The 12,061-nt window shown below is 34.4% G+C and overlaps 3 protein-coding genes across 3 annotated transcripts; 1 reads left to right on the forward strand and 2 right to left on the reverse strand.

Annotated features, from left to right (window-relative positions):
• Positions 1-1,351: 1,351 nt before the first annotated feature.
• Positions 1,352-5,017, reverse strand: Kap3 (kinesin associated protein 3). The gene is made up of 2 exons (XM_066395313.1): positions 4,790-5,017; positions 1,352-3,897 (listed from the first exon to the last, which is right to left on the reverse strand). Exon 2 carries the CDS (start codon positions 3,887-3,889, stop codon positions 1,448-1,450), a length of 2,442 nt encoding a protein of 813 aa, XP_066251410.1. The 5' UTR covers positions 3,890-3,897; positions 4,790-5,017; the 3' UTR covers positions 1,352-1,447.
• A 630-nt stretch (positions 5,018-5,647) lies between these two features.
• LOC136412287 (transmembrane protein 98-like) lies at positions 5,648-7,067 on the forward strand. Its single transcript, XM_066395316.1, has 3 exons — positions 5,648-5,974; positions 6,035-6,470; positions 6,706-7,067. The coding sequence occupies exons 1-3, from the start codon at positions 5,823-5,825 to the stop codon at positions 6,769-6,771; spliced, it is 654 nt and encodes a 217-aa protein (XP_066251413.1). The 5' UTR covers positions 5,648-5,822; the 3' UTR covers positions 6,772-7,067.
• A 283-nt stretch (positions 7,068-7,350) lies between these two features.
• Positions 7,351-11,299, reverse strand: LOC136412284 (ATP-binding cassette sub-family F member 2). Its single transcript, XM_066395314.1, has 11 exons — positions 11,142-11,299; positions 10,758-10,934; positions 10,457-10,697; positions 10,217-10,371; positions 8,994-9,261; positions 8,665-8,863; positions 8,418-8,611; positions 8,212-8,338; positions 7,965-8,156; positions 7,704-7,907; positions 7,351-7,632 (listed from the first exon to the last, which is right to left on the reverse strand). The coding sequence occupies exons 2-11, from the start codon at positions 10,909-10,911 to the stop codon at positions 7,495-7,497; spliced, it is 1,872 nt and encodes a 623-aa protein (XP_066251411.1). The 5' UTR covers positions 10,912-10,934; positions 11,142-11,299; the 3' UTR covers positions 7,351-7,494.
• Between the last annotated feature and the right edge of the window lie 762 nt (positions 11,300-12,061).

A 12,061-nucleotide genomic window follows, 5' to 3' on the forward strand; every position in this document is an offset into this window, starting at 1 on the left:
AGATTCTATTATAGGCGTGGACTAACTTAGACTAGAATTAAGAATTTAACAATTATTATTATTATCTTGCCGATCCCCTACGTAGGACCATAAAATTTCTGTTCTTCTGCAAATGTAATTAAGTATACCACTAGCTTGTTGCGCCATATCAAAGAGTTAATTAATAACATGTCGATACATTCCGTGGCAAGTCTGTGTAGGATTTTAATAGATCCAAATGATTTATAGAAACTTGCAAAATTGAACTGTATTTTTTACCAGCTCATGCTCATTTAATAGTCATATTCATTTATTTATACCTTCTCCTGCGAATAGGTACCTATTCAATGAAAATAGTAAGAACTCCTTATTACTCCTTCATAGAAATGCAAATGTGTGACAAAAAACTATATATGTATATTTCAAAATTGAAAGCACATAAACAAGTATTAAAAATAAAATAATAACGAGCATCGGATGAAACTAATCTTAATAATCGACTTAGTTTGAAGGAAGAACGCGCAGGTTTCTAAAATTTAAAAGTTACTAACATAAAGGGGACAAATATTTTGGAACCTGCACCTCGTAAAAATGACTAGACGAAATACCGCGGCCTGCAAAGACGAGCTCTTTTAATGATTGTTCTGCCAAGTAAAATTTACTCAATTAATAACTCAATTACTACAACAGTAGTATTAGTGTTGTTCAAATTGGTAAATTTATAGCTGTAGCAATGGCCTTGCAATCAACGCTTTTTTATATTAATAGCACTAAAATAATGTTATCACATATGCCTAGAATGAATATTATATAATAAAGGGCGATCATTAAAGAAATTTCAGATAGGTAAATATGTTATAAATTTGAGATTATTTTTTTTGTATTTAATCTTTTGTCTACCGGAACTAAAGAGTATGGTTTATGTTTAATTTAGTGCATTCTGCAAGATTAAGAACTGGTTTTGAAATTTTTTGAAACGATGCTTGTAGAATTGCCAAAAAACCATTATAAAATAAACATAAAATCAAAGACACGTATATTTTACTTAATTAAAACCTATGTGTAACGTCTTCAGTACGCATGAGTATCTCAAATCAACATCTTGAAATATGTCAAAAATAGTGATCCTTCAACGATTATGACAAGAAATTAGATTCTGACAGCAACGGCAAATTTGTCACCGAAGCTTTAACAAGGATTTTCGTCCAAGCCGTAAGCAAAGTATTAATGTTATTTTCTGTTAGTTGTAAGTGAGAAGCGTGAGCAATTCCACCGCGTTAACAACCCCTAATAGTGTAATACAATACAAATAGCAAATAATATCATCGACATCCTACGCCTACTGAGAGGTTTTTTTAATGATCACCCGCTATATTAATAAAAAATATATTTAGTCGATAGCATTACTACGTAAGGTAACAATTTGACTAGATTAGTAAACATTCTCATTCTCACAGATTGATGCACATTACAAGTCCTCCATATCATAATCCTCAATAATATCCAGATTATCTCCGCCGTTAGTGGCAAAGTAATCATAATCGACCTCCTTATCCTCTAATAAATCCATATCGTTTATTTTATTAACGGCAGTTATTGGGCGAACTACCGCCTGGCTTAAGTACTCGGTATTCAAGTAAGGTGGAAGCTCGTCCTCCTCCTCCTCTTCAGGTTCGAGTTGCTGGGAATCGACCATCTGCAACCACTGAGCGTTATGGTGTCGGAATTTTTCAATTCTTATCCTATCTGCCCAAGAACTATCATACTCGGAAATAATGTTTAGGCACAAGTTGCAAATTTTCCTTATGTTCTTATTGTTGTCTTGCAGGAGGTCTATCAGATAAGCCGGAACGTCGGTTTTGCTTATTAGATAATCTACGTTATTTTCAAGCCAAAGAGTCACGTAAAAAACATAAACAATTTGTAAGACTATTTCATCGTCTTCTTGGTGGGTTTTCAAAAGATCTATTAAAGTGGCTATTATGCCGCTTTCACATACAAGCTGGGCGCAGTTTTCATCAGCCGCAGCAGTTCCTAGTAAGACTATCACTTGCAGTACCAATTCCGGGTCGGTATTGTTAATTGAAATTATCTGCTTAATCCAATTTGCCATTCCAAAGTGTTTAAATATTTCCGCCCAGTCTAAGTCCGGAAGATGTAAGTTGCTTAAAACTCCTATGGACTCAGTAACAAAGTCGAGATCTTTAGACTCTACAACTGCTTTTGATATGTCCCCCACAAACTCGATGAACGAGGGGGAAACTAGTAAGTTCCTAGAAATATTATGTATTAGCTTCATAAGCATACTATCCTCAAAGGTGAAAGCTCTGGTAATTAATGACCGTAGACGACTTTCTTTAACCATTAGCTGAGATATTTCGGGATGTGCACCCAAATTAACGCAAAGTGCGATCATAACTTTATCGCCCTCATTCCCGACATTCAACAAGAGCATGTCTATAATAAACTCCACTGATTCCGCGAAATAGTGCTTAGAATCCTCGTCGTAACTTATCTGATACAAGAGCTTCAGCACAACTTCTTGATGCCTGTCATCCCCCATAAAATTTATTACTTTCGGAATAAATCCGTTTTTAATCATTTTGCTTCTTAGCTTATTGTCAAAAGACAAATTAAACAGCAACTTCAGAGTTAAATGAACGAGATCAGCACTTTTCGAAGTAAGCATCTTTGGCAACTTTTCAACAACGTTGTAGTTGGCCATTACGTCTTTATTGCACTGCATAATGGAGAGCTTTTTCAGGAAAGTTACGACGAGAATTAATAAATCATCATTGTTTCTTTCAAGAGCTTTTACGAGTAGGCCCACAATGTTCCTTTTGGACATCTTTTCTTCAACTGTCTCGTCTTCTGCGATATTCAAAAGAAGGTAATATGCAACACGCAGGAGATGTTCCTGCTTCTTAATTAAGGTTCGAAATCGCTTGACCTTTTGTTCGGGGGTGAGTTGTTTATCATCCAAACTCTCCATTGACATTGTAAGATCATCATATACACTTCCATTGATACTTTTGCTGATTCCTGTATTGGCTTTATTGGCATCTACTGCAGCTTTAATATTCAGATCAGAGAAATGCCCAGATTTTGGACGTACCGGTTCAGGAATCCTGCTGCGAGGAATTTCTGACATGCTTGCACTGTTTGGGCAAGTCTTCTTGACTATTGGATGATCAGAAGGGACGTCTCCTCCTTCCATTTCTGCCTTCCATTTGTCGTATCTCCGCAACTCGAAATCAATTATGTCCATGCAAATGGAGCCTACCTTGCACTTCAGTATAATGTAATGGAAACAGGAATACATGGAGAAACAAAAGAACGTAAAAACTAGATGGGTACTTAATGAGATACTTCTTTTCCAGTCTTCGCGAAGCACTCGCCCCAACGCGCTTATCAGCGTTTCATTTTTGGATAAAGCCTCCAAGTTTTCAGGATCCCTTGCCAAAGCTTGAATGAGCTGTGCCCCTTTTATCTTCTCAGGCATGCCTTCATATAGTAGATCAATATAATCTGTTAAATTATTGTAGTTAGCCTCCATGCCATTATTTACTTCCCCGTTTTTATCATAGTCCCCTTTAGCAGGCCCGTGTAGCTTCCTTTTCTTGAGATAATAAATTATCTGTTCCACTTCTGAGGTGCGCGCGTGATGAATCAAGTCGCATTGATTAACAACCTCCTTTGCAACGCAGTGACAATCAGTCCTGCTATTAATCATGGGAAGTTCAATTATTTTCTTCAAGGTCTTCTTCTCTCCATACAATGGGTTGTCCTTAGGGCCCAAGATTTGCACATCAATGTCGTAATTTAGAACAATGGCGTCGATGTTTGGATGGACGTCTAAAGAGCCGGGTTTACGTTCAGTTCGCATGAACTTGGCAACTTCGGGGTCCATGATGTTATCTGAAACAATATTAGGCCATTAAAATCAACCACATAGTCACGTCATAAATGGGAGGACTATAAAAATTGCGATCGACGACGAACGATCAACATTCACAAATGTTCTAATACTGACCGCGCATGCGCATAATTTGATTAATCTACATCACGAAATCGGTTATTTTTCCAACACCTTTGGTGCGCAGCAGAGATGCGCCGCAAGTCTGTTTTAACCTTTTGTGAGATTTTTATAACGTTAGAAAAGCGATGCAATACACACTACGTAAAAAATTGCTGATTTGCAGATTTTGATTGATCAAATGAGATATAAGTGCAGTTAGACTACTTAGAGCATTTGTGGACTTTGATCGTTAGTTGTTTTAAACTTTATTTCTACTAGTGAAATTATTTTTATATTCCTCTCATTTATCAGTCCACCCCTGACCATATCACCTTTGCTTCATTTGATAAAATTATCTCAAATATCTGGAAGAAGCTTGGCTAGACTGAATATCCAGAAATATTACCTATAAGTTTATTCACTTATCACATTTACACATACTGTCCCTTACAACCTCGTTAAGCTTGACACAATCTTTTTGGTACACCTTGTATATCAATATCCTGGTAATACCTAACTTTACCAACAATTCACACCTAATGCCCATAGAAATAACGAAATTGGAGTCTATATAGCATTGACCAGTATCTCTATTTCAATGGAATTTAACTTCTTGATATTTTGATAAAATTAGCAAAATGTTGATTTATTACCCCTTAATTTAACAAAATGCAAAGCAAAATATGAAGGTAGCTAATGTGTAAAGAACATATGCTTAGATGAAAGAATGGCATCAAGAAGCAATTTTTAGTCGTTCAAATGCTCGACTAATGTTTAACAAAAATTACTTACTAGAAAGATATTTTGGTTCTTGTAGAAACACTTTTACTTCCTTGTGTAAAGGAAATTTGTTTATTATTTCCTTGACCTTGTATTCAGAATTAGGAAAAAGATGACTAAGCGTGAAAGCAATTAAAACCCATTGAAATGTTTTTCTTAGCTTTTCTCCCCCCCTGCCTGTCCGTGGATCAGACTTTAAGGTATTTACGGACTTCTGTATTTTTATTTAATTTTTATTCCCTACAGAATTTAAATATTTTCCAAACCTATTCTCGATCCGTCAAATGTCTATCAATCGATTTCAGATTCTGGACGTTATGTGGGAAAACCGATGACATAATGGTACGTTTGACAGGTACTTTTGGTTTGACAAATGCTACATTATGCCCAGGTGTACGATAAACTGATTTGACTTATATTTTTCTTTGCTTGATTCTATTTTTTCTTGTCGCATTTTTCGCATTACTCGCAATTTGGCTTACACTCGTGTTTATTATATTGAATCAAATAGTGAAGAAGTATTCTGCTCTTGACGCTGAATTAGTTGGATCCAAACAAGATGATAAGCTCCATTCCTCTCTTTTATATTTTAATTACCCATTTACTTTGCTCTTAAAACATTTTATACCTTATTTTCTTTATAATAGTTTCATATTAATTTTTTTAAATCCAGTGCAGTTAGAACTCACAACCAGGGAAATTCCAATTTTGTTACTATTCTATCTAGAACACCTTGTAAGGGCTTTTTGCGTTCTGCGTCACTTTGACAGTGACAGGTTTTATATGAAATGTTTGTTGTTTAGGTGTTTTTCGTTTGTTAACAAAAGATATAATCATTAGTTCCTTTTAAATTTTAAGTTGCTTGTTGTGCCTCATCAACAAGATGATTTTACACATTGAATTAGAGATCTAAATATTAATTCTGTTAAGCATCCTACTAAAGAATGTTATTAATTAATTATTATCCACTTTATGCCCCTACTGCAGACAACACTGTAATTAGGCATATGGTACTTTAATAACATTTAACCAAGGTCCCACCAAAATGTCTCCTGAATATGCAGAAATGGTAGCAGCTATAGCATTTGGAGTACTCTCAGCTATATTTGTTAGTGCTTTTGTCATCTTGATAGTGATTTGTCGCAGGCAAAGACTATTCTATAAAGCAAATTTTCTAGACCTCCATCATGAGTCTAGGTATGAGCAGCTTTCTCAAAATGTTTTCAAAGAATACATAAAAGTGTCCATAAATTTTAGACCCGAGAAGCAACTAATTGAGCCTGATCGTCCAGAATTAGAACTAGGAGAAGTAAATCTCAACTTTGATACAATACTAACAGACGAACAATGGATTGATGATGCAACAGGCCTTATACCCCATTGTTTAGCAATATTGAAAACCTGCAGATATCTGACTGAACATTTGACTACATTAGCGTTAAATTCCACTCCTGTATCTGGCAATTTTGGACAAATTGTAGAGAGTGCAAAGAGAATCTCAAGTAGAGTTGATGATATGGTGAGAAGTATGTACCCACCTTTGGATCCTAGGTTGTTGGAAGCTAGGGCTGCTGCTCTCACATTAGCAGTCACACATTTGGCTTTGATTGCAAAATATGAGTGTGGACAAAAAGAAAAAGCTGGACTGCAGTATATTGATAAGCTCCTGAGGGAGATGGATGGACATGTCATGGTAATTTGATTTTAACTCAACTACTTACATAACTAACAGTTAATTATCTGAAAACATTAGTAAAGAGAATCCTCTTATTTAAATTCAGTATAACCTCATTAATATGGATATTTAAAGGTTTAAGGGTTACACTGTAGGCATTTACAGCTGATGAATAACAATATTATGGCCATAATTTTATCATTATATTAACTCAAATGAACATGCTGATTTATGATTTCATAATTTTTTTTAGTTCTTGAAAGAAGCTTCACTCTTTGAAGAAGATCTTAAATTTCCACTTATGACTAATGGAGTTTAAGAGGCTACTGCAATACATTAATTGCAAAACAACTACAATGTATGTGGAAATTTATAACTGGTTCTTTAAAAATTTGTTGTCTATTTTGTATAGAAATTTTTAATGCTCAATATAATGCTTATATGGAGAAATATCTCATTTTAATATATTAGTCAACATTTTATATGGTTAATTAATATTTTATATAGCATTTTACATTTACATATTCCCATTTTATAAATAAATATGTTATTTAATTGATGAATTGGAAATGCATATATGTATTATATTTTTTGAAATAAAATTTTTAATTGGAATTGAAAGTCTTTTTATTCTTTTCATGTCAAAAGGTAAAGAAAACGAAGTTTAGGTGAATGATTAGGTAAAATTATCATTAAACCAAACACTAAGCATTTTTAAATTAAAATAATCAATAATCGTGATGTTCAGTATCATAAGTAAAGATAATTTTTTACATGTTCCACTTCTTCCACGCAGTTATATCTGGGACTTAAATCTACATTCATCTCTACTGTTCGCTTTAATCTTATTGACGACCAATACGCTAAGTAAACAACAAAGCATAACCCACTAAAACACTTTATCCAAAATAAGGAACACCATTTTATTCATTAAAAGCTCCGTTAAATCGAGAGTGTTAAGAGTATGCAATGCAAGACAGGTTTCCTTAAATGGTGCACAAATACTTCTGATCTAGAGAAGAGACTCGTCCGCTAAATTGAACTAAGGTTTTTTTTGTTGCTTGGCGCTCTTTTCGGTGTCTTTAAACACCTTGTTTTTCAAATGTTCTTTATAGGTTAAAATGTCACCTTTCCATTTGGTTACAGTACCGTTCTCGCATACCCAAATTTCTTCTGCGACCTATAAAAAGAATCAAACCAAAACCGCTTAATAAATAACGAAGTCAGTAGTCTAATAAAGATATTTTTTACCTGACTAATGAGCCTAAAATCGTGACTAACGAGCACTAGTCCGCCTTCAAAATCATTGACGGCTTCGGCCAAAGCATCGATAGTTTCCATGTCCAAGTGATTGGTCGGTTCATCCAGTAGTAGTAGATGAGGAGCTTGCCAGGCAAGCCACGCAAATACTACTCGGCAACGTTGGCCGTCTGAGAGTTGACGAATGGGGCAAACCTAATTTTAAATTATCTTATTTAGAAAAATTTTTATTCCTTGAATATCCAAACTTACTTGCTGCCTTCCCGTCAGTCCATATCGGCCAATGATCTTCCTCATTTCCTCTTTTTCTTTCACGTCGGGGAAGCACTTCATCATGTACTCCAAAGGCGATAAATCCAGGTCTAATAACTCATGTAAATGTTGATGATATCTGGCAATACGCAAGTGAGAATTTTTCCTAATCATTCCCTCAGTTGGATGAAGCTGAAATTGAGTTAAATGTGCATTTATTTATCTTTAATTTGTGACATTGACTCACATCTCCATAAAGTAATTTCAATAGGGTACTTTTTCCAGCACCGTTAGGCCCTACTAAGGCCAATCGTGTATCTAAATCAATTCCAAACTCTAGATTCTTATAGATGTAAGGCGTATTTTCGTTATACCTGCGAAGATATTAAAGGTACATTTATACATAACTATAAAACAGCAATTTTTTCTAAACACACACGCAATTATACATACCTAAAGCTAACGTTTTGTACCATAATAACAGGAGGTGGAATAGTGCCGCAACTAGGAAAATAAAATGTCACAATCTTATCGCTGACCACTTTCTCCGTAAGTCCTTGAGCTACCATTTTTGCTAAAGTTTTTTCCTTGGATTGAGCTTGTCTAGCTAATTTAGCTGAACCGTGACCGAAACGAGCAATGTAATTCTGGAAGAAAAATAACATAGTTTCTATGCAACATCTTGAACAACAGTTTTTACTTTCATATGATTGATTTGATCCTGCTCCCAGTTGTATTGCTTCATTTGATTTTCTAACAATTCCATACGAGTCCTGACGAACGCGTCGTAATTGCCAGTATAATACTTTAATCGTTTCTTATTCATGTGAATAATGTTTGTGCAAACACCATTCAAGAAATCCTGTGAATGGGATATTAAAACTAATATCCGCTTGTAACTGAAATTAAGCGTTATTTTTTATTATTAAGAGAGTTTCAACAATGATATGTGAAAAACAAAAATATTACAGCAACATTGAAAATTGGTTTAAAAAATGGATGAATGAAATTATTGGGATACACACTTACTGTTTTAATTCTTCCTCCAACCATACACAAGCGTCCAAATCCAAATGGTTTGTAGGTTCATCAAGCAACAATAAATGAGGTTTTACATACAAAGCTCTGGCTAACGCAATACGCATCCTCCAACCTCCACTGAAATCTTTTGTCTTTTTCTGCTGCATTTCCTTAGAAAACCCTAGACCGTGAAGAATGTTTGCAGCCCTGGCTTCTGCAGTGTCTGCCGAGATCTCTTCTAGACGATCGTATATGTCCATTAATTGCTCTTGAGATTCTGGAAACGAGTTGTCATTTCCATTTACTAACATTTTTCAGGGATTACACAGAAATATCAAAAATATACAGTGTTGTTTTTGCCGTATGCAATATTTTATTTATTATGTGTTTTGAATAGTTTTAATGGCAAAATATTATTTGCACTTCTTCTCTAACCATGGCTTGAGCTCACAATCTTACATATACAAAATGGCCTTATGAATATTAACCTGAACCAATTTTATAGGGAAGGTGATATAAGTTTATGACCAATAGTTTTTTAATCAAAGTTAAACATCTTTGGAACCAGTATTCCTATTAAAACTGGATAGCAGTGTGATGTGTCAATTGAGGTTTAGTTGAATACACCAATATTGAAACCTTCTGATTATCTGAGGGATTGTCTGTAAAATTTTTACAGTGCTATGAAATTTTTCTATAACAAACTACTAGGCATGCAGAAACAGTTTTTATGCAAACGTAAAAGTAATGCCTGACTGGCCTTCGATTTTATTGCTTTTATTTTAAGTTTTATATACATACATAACATGTGTAATTATACTTGCTTATGTGCAAATACAATTACAATTTACAAATATTTACTTCTACTGGAAGGATAAAAAGAAGCTGTTTGCCAATTACAAATCTTTTGCCATCAATTATTATCCCAAATATAAATATGCAAAAGCTGAGTAAATTCTTAAATACTATTAACTAAGTTTTTGTCCAGGGCTGCCAAGAATTCATACAAAAACAGAATAGTTCAGAATAGGTAAAGATGTTAGCCCTCAGTAGTTGTTTCAGTTGATCTCCCTCTCAAGGACCACTCAGAAGAGTTATTATAACTTGACTTTGAATAAATAAAAATTTTAATTTTTTTCTATTCATAAAGCCATAACATAAAAACTCGTATCAAATTACTTTTTATTACTCCCACTAATCTCCTATCTTATGAATCATACTTAAACACTTACCATCATCTTCACAAGCAACCAAAGTTTCGGCAAGTTTCTCAAGTCGGGTTCTTTCTGCATCAACTTCCATCACACACTGCAAAGCACTCTTGTCAGAGGCCGGCATTTCTCGAGTTAGATGGAAAATATCAATGTGTTCCGGAATTGGAACTTCTCTAAGAAAAAAAAAGATTAATAATAAAAACATGACTTTTTATAAGTAAAGGCTCCTAATATTTACTTATGAAACTTGATACTTACCTGTTTCCAAGCACAGCCAAAAGAGTGGATTTCCCACATCCATTGAGTCCGATCAGCCCGTAGCGCCGTCCACAGTTCAACTCCAGCAAAGCATCTTGCAACATTTCAGAACCATGGAAAGTAATTGAGAAATTTTCAATTTTAATGTCCCTTGACTTTGGGTGGACTGCAAGAGAACCAGTACATGACCGGGCTTCTGCATTTAATCTTGCGTCAGCTTCCAGTTTTGCACATAGAGCTTCTAAAAATTTTTGACACTTCTAATTTGCTAACAGTTTTCTAGTGAAGAACATTCCCTTACCCTCTGCGCTAAGTTCAGTGAACCCATTTTGAGTACCATTGGTGTTTTGTTTTTCATTCTGATCTTTGGGTTTTTGCTGCTTTTTCGCACCTTGTCTGGCTTTTGCAGCATCCTTTTTGCGCTGCTGTTCACGTTTCTTAGCATCAGAAGGCATATTGACTAAACTGGGTTTGCAACCTATTATACAAGGAATTTAATAACAACTTTTTAACATCAAGACACAAGACAAGTTATTTGGAGCGTGAACCCATGAGTACTTTCACTTGGGTTTTTTGACTCCCGTTTAGGAAATCTTCCAGGAAATCTTGGTAGGTATGGTTAATTATACTCATAACCACAATTTAAAAAAAAATTGATTTCAATAGGATCGTGACGGAAACTTACCTAAATTATATGAATTTCGGGTTTTGCGGGGATATGCAGACGAAATTAAGCTATTAGCAGTTAAAATAAAAGAAATTTAAGTAAAGAAATGAGATTACGGAATTTGAAACGTTTTCTGGAAACCGACCAAAACTCAAAGAAATGAGTCAATCACACTAGGGTATTTGGTTTTGTTTCTAAGTTTTTAAGTTCGAAACGTCAATGAGCAGTAAATTTCTAGTTATTTTTTTTTCTAAGTGTTGGTAATTTGAGAAGAATTCTTGAACTGAGAATTGTCAGTAACAAATACCAGTGTATGGGTTCTGAGCTAAAAAGTGTATTTTCGGTGTATTTTCAGTACACTGACAGGTAATTGGAGCAACTTCAGAAATATAAATTTGCTTTACGAAAGCGTATATTTTGTGATCTACAATTATCAAAAACACCGTTATAACTGTTAATAAAGATATGAAACTTTACGAACGTTAATTAATACTAAAATGGTATTGATCATAACTAAAGGTTTAACCGCTGCCTAAAGCGATTACCAAAACAAACACAGAAGAAATCCCCTATCTTCTATAGTGAGAATAATAGAACAATATTTTACTTCACAAAGGTCCTCCTGATTGTCATGAAGATCTTAACGAATGACTATTGTTCTAACTGGTGCTCAGTAAAAAAAAATCGCAGTAGGTGGTGATCCGCAAACCTATGGTAATTACTCATTTGTTTTAAACATAGAAGCTTTTAAGTAAAATCAGGAGAAATGATTTTTTCGGTAAACAGTTTATTACAAATCTCGGTGTTCTGTTCCCTTTTCGCAGTTGTTCTGAGTGCTCCTTCTAGTTTTCATCGATTATCAAAATTCACTTATCTGTAAAATGTCAAATTAAAATCAAATTCAATGGTGTGTGATAAAGTGTGGTTAGATTTTTCTT

Source organism: Euwallacea similis, chromosome 11 (genome assembly GCF_039881205.1).
Source record: "Euwallacea similis isolate ESF13 chromosome 11, ESF131.1, whole genome shotgun sequence".
NCBI lineage: Eukaryota > Metazoa > Arthropoda > Insecta > Coleoptera > Curculionidae > Euwallacea > Euwallacea similis.